The sequence below is a fragment of the Calidris pugnax genome, unplaced genomic scaffold (assembly GCF_001431845.1).
Source record: "Calidris pugnax isolate Ruff unplaced genomic scaffold, ASM143184v1 scaffold178, whole genome shotgun sequence".
Taxonomy (NCBI): Eukaryota; Metazoa; Chordata; class Aves; order Charadriiformes; family Scolopacidae; genus Calidris; species Calidris pugnax.
This window is the reverse complement of record NW_015090986.1, coordinates 2,606,658-2,626,702: the sequence shown is the minus strand read 5'-3', so window position 1 is coordinate 2,626,702 and position 20,045 is coordinate 2,606,658. Positions and strand designations below refer to the sequence as shown.

At 43.4% G+C, this 20,045-nt stretch overlaps 1 protein-coding gene across 2 annotated transcripts in view; it reads right to left on the bottom strand.

Moving 5' to 3' along the window:
• UHRF2 (ubiquitin-like with PHD and ring finger domains 2, E3 ubiquitin protein ligase) overlaps window positions 1–11,408 on the bottom strand; it is a 90,258-nt gene extending 78,850 nt beyond the window's left edge. The window contains exon 1 of one of the 2 annotated variants that reach the window (XM_014953937.1): window positions 10,982–11,408. In XM_014953937.1, coding sequence (XP_014809423.1) covers window positions 10,982–11,134 — 153 coding nt within the window. In that variant the 5' untranslated portion in view covers window positions 11,135–11,408. The remainder of the gene's footprint in view (window positions 1–10,981) is intronic. The other variant, XM_014953938.1, reaches the window with a different exon arrangement.
• Between the last annotated feature and the right edge of the window lie 8,637 nt (window positions 11,409–20,045).

The following is a 20,045-nucleotide window of genomic DNA, read 5'->3' as shown; positions in this document are numbered from 1 at the left end:
GTTACTATTCCATGAATTTAAGATCTGTGTTAAAAAAAATAAAAGTTACTCTCCTTACTGCAGACAACTACTGTATCGGCTGGTGGGGCGTGTAAACAGGAGTGCTCTGAGTTTGTTTTGATGTAATTAAAGCTGACCCAGCTGTCTGGTGAACAGCTATGGCAACCATCCTTGTTCAGCTGACTGTTTCCAAACCAGTCCAAGATACAGCAGATCAAACTGCACTGAAGATTTTGATACTGTAACTATTAAATGAACACAAGTTGCAAAACGGAAATCTGAAGCAACTGTTACGCTACAGCTGACTACCAACACTGCCTCCTGTGTCTGGAGCTTCAGGCTAGAGCTTTATAATGAGTAGCAAGTTACTTAAGTTTAACTAACCCTTCCCATCCCACCATGTTGTACATTCCTATGCTTTTGACAACTCCTTAACAAAGGGGACAAATGTTTCTTGGAACCCTATGAAAATCCAGATCTGGGGGCTTTTCACACCGCAAGAAGTTTGTATTTTCATTGTTAAGATTATTAAAGAAAAACAGCTATTCTTGGATTCAAAATGCAAATAGACCCAAAACAAAAGACAAATAATCAACTCGCAATAACATATTTGAAAAGAGGAGCAGAGGAGAGGGAAAGAAGGTCTGCATTTTTTGTGCTGCTGCTGCTCAGCACTACTCGAGGCGTACTGTGGAGATTTACTGCCTCACCAACTCATTCTTTTGGTTGCAAAATGGTTTTTTTTAAAAAAAAAATAATCGGCAGTACATCTGCAAAATACATCGCTTCTGAAATAACAAATATATTGGACATTATTGGAGACAACATAACTTCTGCTCTATTTTCTGTTCCAATTAGACTGGACAAGCTGTGCCAGAGGTTCTAGTGCGCAATTTCTAGAATCCTATGGTATGAGGAAATCTTCTGAAAGCTAATGCAGTGGGAAGAAAAGGATAACTTTGCTCCTGGTAGACTGCGGGTATATAGGCAACACACAGGTGAAAGCAAAGAAATTCTTTCATTGTTCCCTTCCTCTTCAGACACACCAGATGCAGCTGACAAAAAATGTTTTGAGATACCGCAGTTTAAAGTCAATTCAGTGACAATCTAAATCCAAACAGTCTGAATTACCTACCATAACTAGGTAACCAGTGTTAACACTCAACTAAAAAATGTCCTCTGTCTAGTCTTTGCGATCTATTCATCAGTTATGATAGCAGAATAAGTCATATCTTCAATCCACAACTGAATCCTCCCTATTAGCATGAGAAAGGAAGGGGGGGGGGGGGGAAGAAACTAAAAAAGAATATGACATAACATTTCCACTAAAATGTTGTTTGCCTCATCTCAAACCCACTCAGAATAGATTTAGAAGTTTGGCATCACTTGACTCTGAGTGAGTTTGTGTTCAGATGTGAAAAAAGCAGAGATAGTGGAGAAAATTAGCTATAGCAAAAAAAAAATGGGAAAACAAATTAACACACATACACCCACTGAAGGCTTTACCCTCCTGTTAGGAGGAGAAAGGGGGGGGGGGGGGGGGGAAGAGACATAAAAAAGTAGTCTGTACAGGAATAGTTATATTTAGCATGGTCAGAAAATAAGATGTACCTAGGCTAGGCCTTGAGGAAGAAGCAGCCTTCTCTAATGACACAAACGCACTACCTATTCCTGTGTAGAAATCAAAGTCTGCTTTGATGAACATGAACTAAAAGGACAGGAGAATAAACCGGTGACTGCAAACCTGTCTACTTTACAGTATAAATTTATAATGAATTAGCACTCTATTCTCTGCCCAAGTGGTCCAGGGTTTTTTATTTTGTTTTTATAATCAGTATTCTTTGCAGAAATATTTTATGACTGCCAGCTATTCTATAACTACCAATGTCACGCTTCAGTCTAAAAGCACAGTAACAGAGGTAAGATTACTATAGCCACACTTCAAATGAGACAGGATGTCTCATTTGTGATGAGGGATGTGATGGGGAAAGAGCACCTGTTTATTACATGACCAAAAAATACATTCCCAGAATATTAGTAACCGTATAAATTTAGACCAAGTCAATGACCCTGCCACACTGGCTGCTTCTGGGAACAAAGTAGAGAAATACAGAAACTCAGCTGGTAAAATCAAGTTCACATGCTATTTGGCTTACAAGAATTAATGTGCATATCTGCAAGTATACCTATACCCAGCATAACTGCATCACTGACAATTTAAATCCCTCGAGTAACAAACTTGGAAAACAATCAGTGTTTAAAGACTTCCACACCACCATAAATGGAGAGAAAAACTACAAGATGTTTGTTCTTGAATTACTGATATTATACTGGTGTTAATCTAACAACGGGATCTTAGCCAGTAAGGCATAACCTCACAGACTGCTAGAGTGAAAAAACAGCAATGAAGCACATCACTTGTTCCTGCAGACAGAATAGTACCTCCTACTCTAAGTTGGCCAGGGACTGTAAGACCACTTTTCAAATTATATTATTAAAGCAGTATCAGATCACTGTGTGTGGATATTAACAAACAGTAGGATGAAAAACGTGATACCTTCCTTTCTGCAGACAACTAGCATTTTACATCCATCCCGGAATAAAGTATTTCTTACTAAGAACTCCAGAAAAAACCAACAAACCAACCCCACAAAAAACCAAAAACAACCAACAACCGCAGAAAGCACACAAACAACGCCCCCACACACTCACCCACCCCTCTTATTTCCCAGACAACACTGCCTTGCTTGTCATAAAAATTCATGAAAGCATTACTGAATTGAGTCCAAAATTACCTCACAAACAAGTTAAATATTCAACCAATAAGGGTAGAAAATTTCATCAAAAATTTGGCAATTTGTGGGAATAGGTGCTGACAAGTCCCTCAGTCAGCTTCATGGTATGCTCATTTCCAACAATAGCCATTTATATAGATAAATAAACAATTTCATCCCATTCTGCTGCATAAAGATACTAAGACGATTCCCCACGAATATGTTTGCTTGGACAGTGCATTAAAAGAAAAGATAGAAACATTACATGTTTACTTAATCATTCACTAAGCATTTCATTCACAAGTTTATACATGCAAACCGAAAACAAAATTAATCGGGCAAGTACCAGACAATCAAGCTGTATCTCATTCAAGTCAGTTAACGGGCGATTAGAACATGTACTAAAGCAAAGATAACTGAACAGGCAATTTCGTTTATGAAATCTTGCTAGCTCTTCTGATCCTAGAGTCATAAAAAAAAAAAAAAAAAGAAGAAAGATGTATTTGTCTCCTAAACAGTAGATTTCACTTTCAGTTTTCCTTCGTCTTAATGACTGGCATGTTTCAAAAGCTTCTGAGGTTTCATTAACATATTCTGAATGAAGTACCGCTAAAGAGCAGCTATATTTACTGCATCTAGCACTTTTTCACTATACTAAACATCCACAAGTAGAGAAACAAATTACATCCTTCAAATGTATTTTCACAGATCACGTTAAAGACACTGTCAATTTCAAAATACTTCTAGAGAAGGTCATTATAAATACTTAAATGTAAGACAACACTGTGCTAACACTACTACACAAGAGTAGCTGTAGCAATGCAATACTGGAATTGATACCTACTTACTATCACAGTTAGAACTGTCTAGTAATATCAAGCCACAAATTACTTCAAAAACTTGTAGAAGCTGCACTTAGATGAACATGAATGATCATGCAGAGTGCAGCATGATACTACATTACTTGGAAAAAAAAACCAAACCCAAAACAAACCCAAACCTGACAAGTTATTCAGCAATTACTATCATATTAACTTGTCTACAAGTCCTAGCAGAAGCACAGCTCATTATGGGTTATACAGCCTGTACAGAGACCTCCCGGAAATCACATAGTCATTCTTGTAAGAACTCATTGCCTACTGTTTTTAAGTATGATCCAAGAGGGTAAGTTCCTAGGTCACCCTAATCCAGCCATTACACTTGACAGTCAAGATCCTTAATCACTTTTGAAAGTATGCCTTTGAGTATCTTCTGACATTTTCTTTTCCAAGAACTAAAGCAGTGCCTACATCTAGCACTGAAGATGAAAGAAACTACAATGAATGCAGAAGAGCTCTTTAATTAAAGCAGTATGATGAAAAGTTAAGTGACATCAATCTTTTAATCTACACAGGTATTACAAACTTCTTTAACGCCCAGTGCATAAGGGTAAAGAGCTTTAAGCTTCTGTTTAGTAGAAAAATTTGGTTAAGTATGGTTTACAGGAGTTACCCAAAGGGTAAGTTAGCCTGAAGAAATCAAGAACCTGTAGCTTCCAGCTGAGTTCTCACTGAAAGCAAGTGAAGTGAACTTCCAGAGTTTCTAATATTCTCCATCTCAAGGTTGATTTAGAAACCTAACTTCTGCTTACAAGAAGGCTGAATGCTATCAGATGTCTTACTCTCAGTAAATCATCGTCTACGTAAGTATCATAGTACTCAGCGTAAAGCATACGGCAAGAGGAAATCTTAGAGAAGGAAGAACACAGAAGCTTCCAGTTTCTTGGAAGAAAGGCTTTTCTAAAATTATAGTGGCAACCAGTAAGTTCATTCATAGCACAGTATGAAGATGTCATGCTTCTTCAACTCTCCACACAAAGAGGAAGTCCAGCATGCTGCACAAAGCCAGACAACCTAGGAAGATGTTACAGAGTCTTGCTGATGAAACATCAATCTCAGTACAAACACTATGATAAATGTGCATTAGTCACCTTTATACTCAATCAAGACTACTAGGTTTCTCTAAGAAATGCAGACTTTTTTTTAATGTTCTCTAACTAAAATTAAACACAGAAGCCTACATATTAAGGCCATGTTCTCCAACAAAACACGTGGTTTTTTACAACATTACTACAAAAATATTTGCAGAGTGTACAGGTAGTACCAACCCCTTTTACCTTTTGATCTGGACTAACTATAATCAAAAAAAGATTCCAGTGTACAAGATTAGTGGCAACACAAGAACAGCTGAAAGTCAAGAGCTGTAAGAAAAGACTTCTTGACTTAGAAGTTCAAGATGAAGGCAGATATTCTCAGTCTCAACCAATGACTTGTACAGGGTTCAAGTCCGTACCTCCTTAATTTTTTTTAATAATAAGCTCAGGTTTTTAAGATTATTTCTTCATTTATCACTGGGTGAAATAAAAAAAAAAAAACAACCCAACTGTGAATTTAAATATGTCATTTTCTTTTTGGATGCAACTCTCAATCCCATTAAAGGAACACCTGCTCATTAACTTTCAGCTGGAAGATGGAGTTAGAGCAGCAAGGTTTTTCTTCTCTTGCAGTTCTCAGGAGTCTTCTAACCAGATAAATAGAACTTCATGGCATCTTCTGGCAGATATTTAGGATTACCTGACACTTTTGTTTAAAAAAAAAAAAAAACAACACAAAAGTGTGTCAAAATATAAAGCTACATTGAAATCCTCAGAAGCACAGAAAGACTCGTCCATCTCTATGCTGATAAGAGGGGTCAAGTACCTCCTGTATGATGGCACGAACTTCTATAGCACAGGCAACTTTAGTTCAGCAACACTGGTGCCAGGGGAGAGCAAATGACTATCTGCAGCTTGTAAGGATACCTTTAATGAAGAACTGGTTATTATCTGAACCTTCTGCAATCAACAAAAAAAAGTCTTAATAAAAAAATGCAGAAGTGTATCAGGGCAGTTATTTTAACATAACTTAACCATTAAATGATTGGGAACAGAGATCCATTTAACAGCTTTTAAAGAAGAGAATCATCTCATAACTTCCATCAATATAAATTGTATTAACATTTGATCACATTTCATCACAGGAAATCCTCATCACCTAGTTGTCAGTCTAGACCATTCATCAAGTGTGTTCTGCATCTAAGAGTTTGTGGTGTGCGTTTTTTTTCTTTTAATATAAAGAGAAATATTCCAAGAGCTTTCAGATTAATTAGAAAAGTACAAGTACTAAACTATCTTAACTAGGTTACACAAATAAATATACATGCCACAAAATATAGCCTTAAAGCTGGCTCCAATTTCTTACAGATTATATTATGTTTTTCCAGCTTCCTAATACTGAAGTCGTACATATAAAATTGTATAAAGTATTCTGTTTTCACGTATGCCTCGGCTTTTCCTTCAGTTTGCTTAGATGCTTTGAATAACAAAGATAATGGTACCAAGGAATGGTAAACTGCATTAGTAGCTTTACAGTAAAAAATTAACAAGAAGCTGATTTCAGTACCGCATCTACTGCCACCTAAATTCAGATTATAGCCCGTACATGTTTCAGGAATTTTGGAATGCTGTCTAATCATATCTGTCCTGGAGACCCCAGATTGTCTCCCTCCCATCAAGTGACAGAGCTACTTGCTACCAGCTTCATAAAAGAATGGCAATCACTTCCTTTCTAAGGCTTCTTCAAATTATTTCTCCAAAGTGTAAAACAAACTGCTCCAATTGAAGATTTCTCACACCCAGATTCTGCCTGAAGCAGACGAGGTTTGGACAGTTGCAGCTGAAAATGTTTACAATTTTTCAAACAAAAAAAAGCTGGGAAGAGATTGTGTTAAGAAACTTGATTGTTTTATGAATAGGTTTAGCACTCCCATTCTTCGGGGAAAGACTCCAGAAATAATGCTTTTCTATCTTTCTGGAAATTCAACCAAGCAGTAAGTATTTAAGAAGCCCTTAAAACATACAGTTCACAAACCTGAAGCTTAGCAGCTTGAATTCACGCAAGATTCTATCAACTGCTCAAGTACCAGTTCAGGTCAGCAGGAGTTAAAGAGGTCTTGTATAAGAAAGTCTGTAGGTAAACAAAAGTATGTCCTATTGCCAGATTTATAACTATACGTTTCACTGAGGCTCCTTTATCACGAAAAACTAAAGTTCCTCCAGCCCTCCTGCCCCTTTACCATTTCAGCTAAATTTACAGAAACAAAACCCTAAGTACTGGGGCATCACAGCATGGACCTGACAAACTACACATAAGAGTGAACTTACACGGCCAAGTGACACAATACATACTACCATACTATTTTGTGCATAAAAGCAGAGCTGAATTTCTTCTAATGAAGTAAGCCTGATTTGCAACAGCTTTCACATCAAGTAAATAGATGGCTTCAACACTCTCATTTCCACCTGCTGACTTTGGTCTCCCATGAAAAAAGGTTTGGGGTGTCTTCCTCACACACAAGATTAACAACTTCAAAAGCTATTTCAAGTCATTGCCTCTTACATATACTGAGAAGAAGTGTTTGGGATCCAATGTCCTTCTTCCCTGACTCTGATAAGCACTATGGAAAAGCAACGTGAGATGATGGCTTCTTTAACAACCACTTACAAGTTTTGACTCAATTTAAATTCCAACAGGGTGGGAGAGGTTGACAGAAAAAAATCTATTAGACAAGTGGATTTCACACAAGATTACATTATATTTTATATTCCATAAACAACACAGTGCTGAAATACAACAGTGTGCGCATTTAGTTCTATGTGAAACAAACTGGTATTAATACCCCTACAGTCTTTCAGACAACCTTAAGTTCTCTGGCAAGTTTTCACATTTAAATAAACTTCAACATATTTTTACTGCTCAATTTTTCCAGCGCTGCAACTGAAAGCTAGAAATCCCACAACCACCATAGCTTGGTCCTACAGAAAATCTGCTTTATATTGGCACCTCTTGTATAGAAAAGCTATAGAAAAGCGCCAAGAATTTGTCTACTATATCTCCTTCAACTTCATGAATAAAACTGAGAATTTTTATTTGCACCAAGAAGTGCTATGTAGCACTATATAGTGCTATAAATAGTTTTCCCATTAAGACAGTATGCTGCCAGAAGACAGACTGTCTTGTTTTGCGCCTCTGAATTTTAGACCAACTCCACACAATGCACTGTAATTTATAAGTTTACTCAGAGTTAACATATAACACCACAGATAAAGCATTAGATGAGAATAGTCTATGGTGGAGCAAGGTTAAGATATGATTTATTACACCATAGGGAAATATTTGGGCCTCTCCAAGAAACCGCCTCCAGCCAACGATCCAACCTCTTCAACAGTGAATGCAAGAGACATCACTAGAGGTTTCTACGTTCAGTAGAATTCTCTGGCTAGCTGCAGACTAGGTTATTGCACCACAGTAAAGAATTATGCATATACTACTACTCCCTTTCCTCAGAAAGATCGACCTCAATCTACGGAATGACTTGACTTCTCTAGCCAATAGACAGTTACTCAGCTCTGCAGAAATGTGGATCCCCAGAGAGTCAAGGAAGTCCCCACAGACCAGACCAAGTCACACAGTAATACTATCTTGCTCACTCTTCAGTGCCACACATAGGTGCTCCTGGCAGAAAGAGTTAAAAACCAGGAAACAGTCTGTTCAACCAAATACTGCTTTTCTTGGTTTACAAGGGGAAAAAACCAAACCAATAATACAAAATACTACATTAATCACAACCCTAGATTTTCATCAGTAGTTTTACGGCATTTCGATCCTTGAGAAGCATGAAGTACTGCCCATTTAATGTCCTGCATTTGTGTTTGACAACAGTAAATTACGGTATACCACATCAACTATGTTTTCTGGACATGGACACTCCAAAATAACAGATCTAGCTCAAAATATCAGTTGAAGCTGATCTTTACTTCAAGCTAAGAACATGAAGTTGTTGAAATTCAGCCCATAAACAGTGACTCACTCAGGTTTCTGTATCCTTATAATCTCATACACCACCCATTTTATCAGAAGAAAGGAGGTCATTTAGCCAGTTTTCAGCACCCCACACTTGCAGGATCCAATTATTTCTAGAAAAAGTTCCCAGAGAGAGTACAGTAAGCAGTTCTGTTGCAAGATCAGAGTTTTACTAGCAGACTGCACAGATTTAATCATACTTGGTACTAAACAGATAAAACAAGAGGAGAGTTTGGTCTAGATAATGGTTTTTCCAACACATGCAGGAATCTTCAGTTTTTCCATGTTGTTTACCTCAATATACCGCGTTCCATTCACCGCACACTTAATTGAAATGGCCTTTTTTATTCTATTTTTGTTTTATCACAACTGTAAGAGAGATTGTTTACAGTTTCCTTCTCTCATGTCTCTCAACATCCAGTTTTGCTTGTGCAAGAGCAATCCTTTTGACCTTTTTTCTACTTATTAGCACCATGGGATCAGAAAAGCAATCCATAACCACCAAGGAAACTTCAGGATTAATTATAATAATTTTAAGAAAATGTACATAAATGGTGAGTGAAGCTACAAAACAGAACTCTGTAACCCTTCACTGAACGTGATCCCAACTGTGTCCTAAACCAAACTAAGTACTAAGCTCACAAATGCTGCTCGTGTAGCCAACTTCAGCTGTAATACTTCACTATTCTGCTTTCATAAGCAAGACATCTGTTAACTAAAATGTTCAAAGTAATTGGTCTGGCTACTGACAGACTACACAGAAAAGTACAAATCACTACAGGCTCATCTTCCCTGTTTCTCGGGTAAACCTCGTGTCGCATGTCAAGCTCTGCACTGAAAGGTGTGCCAGCAGAGCTAAGCAAGTTACACAACTTCAAGACTGATGCTCCTAGATTTATTCCCTTCAGAGAAACATGAGATCGACTGTAACTGTCTCAATAGACACGTCCTCCCAAATGCTCCCTCTCACGGATGCATAAAACACAAAAATCTACTGATTCGCTATTGGGTTCACAATCTAGTCTTAGCATCTAGCCATAATGCCTACCTCCTATTCATAATTAGATACGTTTCCCACTTTCCCCCCGTCTTGTTTGTAAAGATACGCACTTGGCTTGTTTTGAGGCAGAAATCGCACTGCCTTGCATTACTCAGTGTAGAGGAACACTGCAACACTCATCCGCTGCAAGAAGGTGCATCTCAACAGCCACTCTCCCAGAAACAACACATCACACATCTGATACCTTCCCTGCCAGGTCACAGCTGCGCCTCACTTCAAAACACCAGCACTGAGCACACCTCACGGCTTATGCAATGCAGCTGGAAACGTTACCAACCTTCCAGCAACAAAGATGCAGCCCGAGGCAACGCAAAACGTATCTGGCACCGGAGAGCTGGGGAAAAGTACCAGCCCACACGGCTTTCTGCCCGTCACCCTAGCGATACCGCACCCCGGGGCTGGATGGACCCCCGCCGGCCCCTCCGGACGGCCCGGAGCCCACCCGTGACACGCTGTTCCCCAGGAGGAGCGGGACACACACAGCCTGTGCCCCGCAGGGACCCCGCCCACAGGGGAGCCCCAGGAGGCCGCGTCCCGCCCTGCACCCCCCCGGCAAGGCGGGGAGCGGGACGGGCTCCCAAAACCGTTACTCGGTCGGCGGGGGGAGGGGCACCGCCGTACCGACCCCAGCGGCTACGGACGGGACACGGCGACTTCGCACCGCCTTCCCGCCCGCGTCCCCCGCCACGTGCGGACCCCAGGGGCGGCGTTCCGCCGTGGAAACGGCCCGCGGGACACACACACACACACTCACACGCACGATGCCGGGCTCGGGTCGGAGAGCGGAGAGGCTTCTTCTTCCTCCCCCTCCGGCCGCCCTGTCACTTCGGCACGGTAACGGCGGGGGGCTGGGGGCGGACCCTCCCGCCGTTCAGGTGGGAAAACAAACACACAAAGGGACCTCCCCGGCCCCCGATGGCCCTGCGGGGAAAAAGGCGGGCAGCAGGGCGCGGGATACGGCCCCGCCGGCTGTGCCGGAGCCTCTTGTCAGGCCTGAGGCCGCGGCTGCCTCCCGCCCCCCCTCCTTCTCGCCTCCCTCTAGGCCCGACGGGACGGGAGTAAACAAAAGCCGGAGCCAGAGGACGACAGACGGGCTGGGAAGGGGACCCCAGCGCCGGGCCGCACAAAGAGCCGAGCCCGAGAGGGGAGGGAGAAGCCCCCATCCCTCCCCGCCCCTGCCATCCAGGTAGGGGCGTCTCCCGCCTCACCTGCTTGCCCCGGTAGAAGAGACGCTGGCGGTCCGGGCTGACGCGGAAGGTCTCCTGGATCTTCTCCCGCAGGCACTCGATCTTGGTAAGGCGGCTCAGGTCGTCGATGGTCTGGGTCTCGGTGCCGTCGATGGTGCGGACTTGGATCCACATGGTGGGCACCCTCCCACTCGCTCGGCCAGCGGCGGGGAAGGGAGGGAGGGAGGTCCCGGGGCGGGGGATGGAGATGGGGTCCGCTCCCCGGGTGCGCGTCTGCGGCGTGCGAGGGAGAAGGGGAGGGGACCGGGCGCTTCCCCCGCTCTTTGTTCGTCTCGGTGGGGCAGGATTTTCAAATCCCGCGGAACGGGCGCCGGCCGGGCCGCCCGTCCTCCCTCAGAGGGGCGCGGAGAAGGAAGGAGACCCCCAAACCGAGACGATCCCCCGCCACTTCCCGATCGCCCGCCACACGAGCCCCCCCCCGCCCCCCGCTCGCCGTCCCGGCCCGTCCCGACCCCCGCCGGGGGCAGCACCGCACGGCGAGGCGGAGCCAGGCGGGGTGCGGCGGCGGACCGGGTCTAACGGGCGCCCGCGGGAGCCATCTCCCAGCCCCGGGGAGTGTTTACCAGGCGCCGCCGCTCTCACATGGAGGTCACGGCGCCAACGCTGATCTCGCGAGAGCTTCCCCCCCGCTCCCCTTCCACGGCCGTACGGAGACAACAACCCCCGGCGGGGGGGGAGTACGGCCCCGCCCCCGCCGCCCGCCGGCCCCGCCCCCTGCGCCCTCCCCGGCGGGCGGCTGGCGCGAGGCCTTGCGTGGCGGGGGTGGGGAGGAGGCTTGGCGCGCGCCGGAGGAGCGACCGTTAACGTCTCCATAGCGGCCCGGCGGGACGGGCTCCTCAGCCGCCTCTCGGGGCGGGCTGCCACGGCCTCTGGGGCCCGCGGGGCCTGCGGCCTAGCCTGGCCCTGGCAGGCCTTATGGAAAGGCGGAGTGTCCGTGGGCCGCGAGGAGAGCGGTGTCTGCTGGTGAAACCCGGGCCCCAGAGTTCCCAAAGGTGTAAAATCCCGACCCGGCCAGATTTAGCCCTACCCGAAAAATATAGATTATGTCTGGCTGCGCCTGTCATCATTAGATAGACAAAAACGTGGGGCAAGGCAAGAAAAAGCGAGCCTCATTTACAAATCAAATCTGATGCGGGTTTGGCTTTCTTGTGTTTTTCTAAATTGCGTAATTCTGCAAGTTGACATCAGAAAAATCTGGATTTGCCTTGCTGTTGTGGGTTGACCCACACAGCCACTCGGTCACCCGCTTGCAGTAGGATATGGGAGAGAAAGGGCAGAAGGGAGAAAATGTGGGTCGAGATAAAGATGGATTAACAGGTAAAGCAAAAGCTGTACGCACAAGCAAAGCAAAATCAGGAACTAATCCAGTACTTTGCATCGGCAGATAGATGTTTAGCCATTTCCAGGAAACCGGAGCTCTATCACGTGTAAAGGTTACTTAGAGTGATGAGCACCATAACTCCAAACAGTCCTCTTTCTACCGGGTTTTGTTGCTGAGCACAACATCACGGGCAGGGACATCATGGACAGGGATATTGTTACCTGAAATAAAAGCTCTCAAAACCAGAAGTAGTCTAGTGAGGAGATACTGCTTTATCCAATGTTGGGTGCTGGGTGAAAATTCACAAATCTAGCACACCTTACCGGGGATATTCACCTATTATTTATACACAAAAGATTCTCATTATTTTGCTTACCTAATACTTATCTCCGGCTATGCTTGCATATTCATTGGGATGACCAAATAGCCCTTTTGCACATGCATATTAGATTTTGCACCATCAGCAAGATACTTCTGCTCAGGTGTGAATTCCTCGGTGGTCATTTAGGTAAGGATACCCTTCCTCACATTATCCTTTTAAGGTATTGAGTCATCTCAGAACAGGAAAAGTTTACTGTAAGTTTGCCAGCTTCTTGAGGACAATAAGGATGTTCCTTGAAGTAGCCACAGCTCTGTCCTAATTGGTGTAGGAGTACGTACTCCAACACACGAGAGAACCTTGAAGTGATTAACTACTTCTTGTTATCCCGTCCTTACCACTATCAGCTCAGTGACTAACTATTTTCTCACACAGTAAGAAGGTTGGTAGGAAGCAAACAACATTTTTGGTTAGCATATGGTTATAAACAGAGCAGAGGCCTGTCTTTGGTAATGATATCACTGGGGTCAGCTGTCCCAGCTGGGTCCCTTCCCACCTTCTTGCACACCCCCAGCTTACTCACTGGTAGGGCAGTGTGAGAAACTGGTATGTCCTTGATCCTGTGAAAGAGCTGTTCAGCAACAGCCAAAACTTCCCTGCGTTACCAACACCGCTTTGGTCACAAATCCGAAACACAGCACCGTGCCAGCTACCGTAAAGAAAATTCACTCCATCCCAGCCAAAACCATCATGCCTGAATACTGGTAAAATACAGTAAAAATGTATCTGATACAGGTCTCTCTAGAAACCATGAGATGCAATAATGGCTGGCTTTGGGAGGAAATCTGAGCAGCTTTATTGTCTATGACTTTGGCAGCTGGATTGAAATACAGATTTACAAGAGCCAAGTGGCACCTGTGTACCTTTGTGGCTTTTTTGTACCAGGGGTTGTAAACATCACTGATAGGGTATTGAGTCAGGGGAAGAAACGGATCACAACCAACAGATTTTGAACACAGTTTAATTATTAGACTGCTATTATTAATAGCTTGCATCATATGTGTGGTACAGACTGGCAGGTCACCCAGCTGGAGCAGCAGCAGCGGAGAGGCCAACCCCAGTGTTCGCTCAGGAGCAGGGGCCCTGCAGGGGTTTCCGGGCAGCCCTGCTGGGTGCTTTCAGCAGGTGTGCTAACACACACTGCCCTGGAGCCTTTGCCCACCTACAGCAGCCGCTGCCACCTTGGATGTGTTGTGGGTTACGTGACCCGTCGTGGGTGCCAGTGACTGCTGGAGGCCTCGGGCAGGTTCAGCACCTGCTTGGTACCCCGAGCTTACCAGTTTTTGCTCTAAAACCACATGTTCTTGGGAGGCTTTCAGATGCTGTCTCCCAGCATGTATTTTTCTTCTCTTTCTCCTGCTGTTGTCTGGTAACTATTTCTCCATCAACAAACAGAGGCCCCTATAGGCCCCACTTGCACAGCTCTTATGATACCATATGGTAGCAAAGATTGCTTTATTTTACTTTCAGGTAAAGTGAGAATTCCCACTGCAATTTTGAGTGAGTTACCTTGGGCTTGATTCTAGGGTATTGAACATGTGCAAAGGCAACTGAACAATTAAAAGTTTATTGAGGATTCTGCAAATCTGTTCCTTTCCTATTCATCCTTGCTAATCTAACTCTGCTCTTGTGAGAGCACACAACTTTCTTTACGGCCTCCGTCACAGCATGCCACTAAATTGCCATTTACACAAAGTAACAGTTTGGTTTTCAGTTTGGTGGTGGTAGCACAGGCTCAGACTCAAAGGCTGTAGCACACATGACCTTTCGCAATCTTTCAGTGAACCCCAGACTTCTTGGGTTCACTGAAACATTCCATGATTATTCACCTCCATCCCCAGAAAGGTGATGGAAAAACTCATTCTGGATGTCATCTCTAAGCGTGTAGAGGAAGAAAAGGTTGTTGGGAGTGGTCAACACAGATTCACCATGGGGAAATCATGCTTGACCAATCTTATAGCCTTGTATGATGACATGACTGGATGGATGGATGAGGGGAGAGCAGTGGACGTTTTCTACCTCGACTTCACCAAGGCTTTTGAGGCTGTCTCCCATAACACCCTCATAGGTAATCTTAGGAAGTATGGGTTAGATGAGTGGACAGTGAGGTGGATTGAGAACTGGCTGAATGGCAGAGCTCAGAGGGCTGTGATCAGTGGCGCAGAGTCCAGTTGGAGGCCTGTAACTAGTGGTGTTCCCCAGGGGTCAGTACTGTATCCAGTCTTGTTCAATATAGTCATCAATGACCTGGATGAGGGGACAGAGTGTACCCTCAGCAAGTTTGCTGATGACATAAAACTGGGAGGAGTGGCTGACACACCAGAAGGATGTGCTGCCATTCAGTGAGACATGGACAGGCTGGAGAGTTGGGCAGAGAGGAAACTAATGAAGTTCAACGAGGGCAAGTGTTGCAAGTGCTGCACCTAGGGAGGAATAACCACGTGCAGCAATACAGGTTGGGAAATGACCTGCTGGAAAGCAGCTCTGCAAGGAGACACCTGAGAGTCCTGGTGGACAACAAGTTGACCATGAGGCAGCTATGGGCTCCTTGTGGCCAAGAAGCCCAATGGTCTCCTTGGGGTGCATTAAAAAGTACATGGCCAGCAGCTTGAGGGAGGTCTTCCTCCCTCTCTACCCTGGTGAGGCCCCATCTGGTGTACCGTGTCCAGTTCTGCACCCTCAGTTCAAGAACCTCAGGGAACTAATGGAGAGAGTCCAGCAGAGGGCTACAAAGATGATCAAGGGAAAGGAGAACCTCTCTTATGAGGAAAAGCTGAGAGACCTGGGTCTGTTTAGCCTAGAGAAGACTGAGAGGGGATCTTATCAAAGCTGATAAATACCTAAAGGGCAGGTGTCAAGGGTATGGGGCCAGACTCTTCAGTGGTGCCCAGTGACAGCACAAGGGGCAATGGACAGAAACTGGAACATAGCAAATTCCATCTCAACGAAAACTTCTTAACTTTGAAGATGCCAGAGCACTGGAACAGGCTGCCCCAGAGAGATTGTGAAGTCTCCTTCTCTGGAAATATTCAAAACCTACCTGGATGTGTTCCTGTCCAACCTGTTCTAGGTGAACCTGCTTTGGCTGAGGGATTGGACTAGATGATCTGAAGATCCCTTCCAACCCCTACCATTCTGTGATGTAACACAGAGAAGTAAAATGGTCATATGAAAAAGAGGGTAAATCAAACCGTCTTCGGCTTTATCTTAGCTACGCTCCACCTCTACGGCAAGACAGAGCAACAGATGTCATCTGCCTGGATTTATGCAAGCATTTGACACTGTCCCATATGACATCCTGGTCTCTAAATTGGAAAGACATGATTTGGTGGATGGACCACTTGGTGGATAGGGAACTGGCTGAATGGCCACACTTAAAGGGTTGCAGTCAATGGTTCAATGTCCAAGTGGAGACCAGTGATAAGTGGCATACCTCAGAGGTCACTACTGAGACCAGTACTGTTTAACGTCTTTGTCAGTGACATAGACACAGGGATTCCACCTGGAATAGTGTGTCCAGCTCTGAAGTCCTCAGCACATGGACATGGACATGTTGGAACAAGTCCAGATGGGGGCCACACAAATGATCAGAGGGCTGGAGCACCTCTCCTATGAAGACAGGCTGAGAGGGTTGGTGTTGTTCAGCCTGGAGAAGAGAAGGCTCCAAGAATACCTTATAGCAGCCTTCCAGTACCTAAAGAAAGGTACTTGTCTATAGGAAAAGGTACTTACCTATAGGTAAGATGGGAAAGGACACTTTATCAGGGAATGTAGCGATGGGATGAGGGGCAATGGTTTAAACAGAAAGAGGGGAGTCTTCGGTTAGATATTAGGAAGAAATTCTTTACTGTGAGGGTGGTGAGGACTGGAACAGGTTGACCAGAGAAGCTTTGGATGTCCCATCCCTGGAGGTGTTCAAGGCCAGGCTGGATGGGGCTTTGAGCAACCTGGTCTCCTGGGAGGTGTCCCTGCCCATGGCAGGGGGCTTGGAACAAGATGATCTTTAAGGTCCCTTCCAACCTAAACCATTCTATAATTCTATGACAAGGAACAGAGGCTCATTATAATCTGTTTGCAGAGTATGGGCTTCCTGTTGAAAGTAAGTAAAGGAAAGCAGTAAAGTATCCTTTGCAACGGGGAAAAAAGATATGAAAGAATTCTGAAATGGGGTATGTTTTACACATTAGGGAGAATAACATTAAGGTCGGGAGACTTTATAGGAAGTGCAGGATGGACTTCCTGCAACAGAAAACATTTTTTGATATGGAGAAATAAAATGAAAGAGGGTCGGTTTGTTACAAAAAACAGAAAAGCAGGTCGGGTTGCTGGCACAGGAGTTACTGATCAGAAAGAGCACTTTGCTCTTTGGAGTGAGTGTAAGTGGCCTGTCATATAATGTGCAGTATGGACTGGAGACCAGGGTGTCTGAAAGATATGTGAAAAGGGACAGTTATTGAGGAGAAGAGGAAAAGAAAGCTAGATATTTCAAAGACAATAACATCCTCTTTGGGATTTTATTTAGCTAATGAGGAAATTAGGTAATGCTGATGGAGAAACTGATGGAGCAGCATAGTATGCCTAGGGCACTGGGGTGACTGCAGCAGAAGTATTAGAATGAGCAGGACAGAGAGGAAAGAAGTCAAGAATATGGAAGTAAGACATGGGAGTAGTAATAAAAGATTACTAAAAGAAGTACTTGGAGACAAAATGAGAAATTAGTGACAAAAAGTCATAAAGATACATAAAAGAGGAAAATTTGAAATGAAACTTTAGGAGGTAAGGCAATACTAGTTTTCTTACAGGAGAACTATAGAACAAGAATGAGAAGTTAAAAAAAAAATAAGAGTGACATAACAATAAGCATGAGTTTGTTTTGAAGTTAAGAGATTTTTTTTATTATGAAATTTTCAAAAGCAAACCATGGTGCAAATTTGGGTTTTTTTCTGAGATAAAATAATCAAAGGTTTAAAGTTACAGGGTGAAATATGGGAGCTATTAGAATGGGCTTTTGCATGTGTAGGCATTTTCATAATTTTTCATGGATAGGTTGCTTTAGGATGTAAATAAATATAATTTGTTGCTTGAGATTATGTTTATTCTGGTATTTTAAATTCTATGTGAATTCTTGAAAATTCTGGACATTGTCTTACATATTTTATGTTTGTCGGTAGGAGACCTCTTGGTTGAATGTCCTTAATCTGGATAAAGTCATGAGGATAGACAGAAGACGACAGAGATGAGCTTGGCAAAGAGACAAATGTGCAAGACATGTGAGGTGGGGTTGGAAGGACAGAAGCATAACAAAATGGAGGAAGCAGAGAGAAGCCAGCAGAAGAGGGAAACACGTGCCACAGTTTCAAGGAGGAGCTGTGCAAGCGGAGCAGCAAGCCGGGAAAGAGAAGACAGGGAACCTTTTTACAGGCTTATTTTTCTAGTGAGCTTTACACCTTAGAGCCTTTTAATGACTTGGAGGCAATGTAACAACCTGTGTGGTAGTTTCACTATTATTTTGCTCAGATGTGCTGATGTGCCTTCCAGGGAAGAAGAAGAGAAGAAGGAAATTGAAATTGTCCATCAGCTGAACTTAGTAGAAATGTGTTACTTAACTTCCATAAAGTCAGGTTTAAGACACTATTCTGTCTATACGTGTTGGGAGAGAAAACCAGACTGGCTGACTCAATTAATCCTATTTAGACTTGATGAAGAGAACAAAAGCAAATGCAATATAGTCAGTTGCAGATAATGCAGCCAGCGTGCATAAGAATGGTATCCTATTCTGAACAGCTGACTGTCGTTCCGTTGTGTAAGGGGAATTATGAAAGACAGAAAAGTTGTAACAGTAAGAATTCATAACATAATTTTTTTATTTTATTATGATAGGACCAAAACTGCTATATTGCTATATGTAGCAATATTTCTGCTGCCGGAAGGGTTGAGGCATTAGAAAGTGTGGGCTCTATGGCAGCTGGAATGAGAACTCTTACCATACTACCCTAAGTACGGTAAGAGTTCATGGAACCAGAGCAGTGAGTGTTTTGCCCTGAGTAAGAAATAACAAGAATCTATTTTTATTTACAGTGAGAAAAGTCCATGTCCTGAGGACCATACAGCCTGGAGCAGATGCTGCCCGTTTCTTTAATAGATTATACCCGTTCTTGTAGTGATGTACTTAAAGCACAGTGAAGTAAAGCAAGCCTTAATTTATACTTTATATAATATATATTCATATAATCTTATACAGTTTCCACTGTGAAAAAGGTAAAAAGAAGTAACTATAAGGATACTGCATCATTCTGATAATCCTCAACCAGAGCTAAGTCAAAAGTGCACATAGTTTCCTCATGTAATTCTGCTGACTCTAGCAAAGCTGCTTTAAGAATTAATTTATCAGTATATGATTTGTGACTTTTAAAAGCTAGATCATTCACTTTAGTGAGGTTGCCATCCTTAATTATTTCAGATGTCAGTAATTTTTACAGTGAAAACTAACACTTCATGACATTACAACCTCTTCTCTAGATACGATTTGAGATTTTTTTCTTAGTTTGAATTGTTATTTCAATTTAGGTATCAATATGATATTTGCAACGTGTAAGAGCAGTTGATTTTTTTAGGAAAATGCAGTGATTTTATTAAGTATTATTGTATTATAATTGTGTTTCAAATCCTATATTATTGAAATAAGTAATGAGACATTACCTATTCTTCGAAGATTTTATTTATAAATTCTGTGGTATTATTTCCAGATCTAACCATATTGCATTCTCTATATGCATTTGTGGCGGTGTGCTCTCCCTGGTTTGCCCCCCCCCCCCCCCCCCCGGGTTGGGGCCCGGCCTTGGCCACCACGGCCATCACAACAGCACCTGTGATAACTTGCACCCGGTCTCTGAGGGATGGCTGGCAGCAGAGTCAAAATACTGTCTGAAGTGGGGACCTAGAAATTTTGTTGCCATGAAAGTATGACTATAGGTCAATTATCTTACTGTATAAATAGTGGACAGCCCAAGAGCCCCTTTGAGCTCTCCTGGATGGCAGCGGCTGCACGCCAGGATCTCCCCTTTGGTGAGGACGCTCACTGAAGGTTCTACTCCTCGAGGCTCAGAGATTCCTTGCTGCAACAAATTCTCGGTTCTACTCCTCGAGGTTGAGGAATCCTTGCCGCAACAGATTCTCGGTAAGTGACTAATAGCATGCTAAACTTTGAAATTTTATCTAAGTAAGGATTAATTGTGCATATATAATCCTTTAGACATAAACCGTTGACCAAGTCTGGGACTAGGATTGGATCCAGCCGCACCCAGACTCCTCTCTGAGAAGGAGTT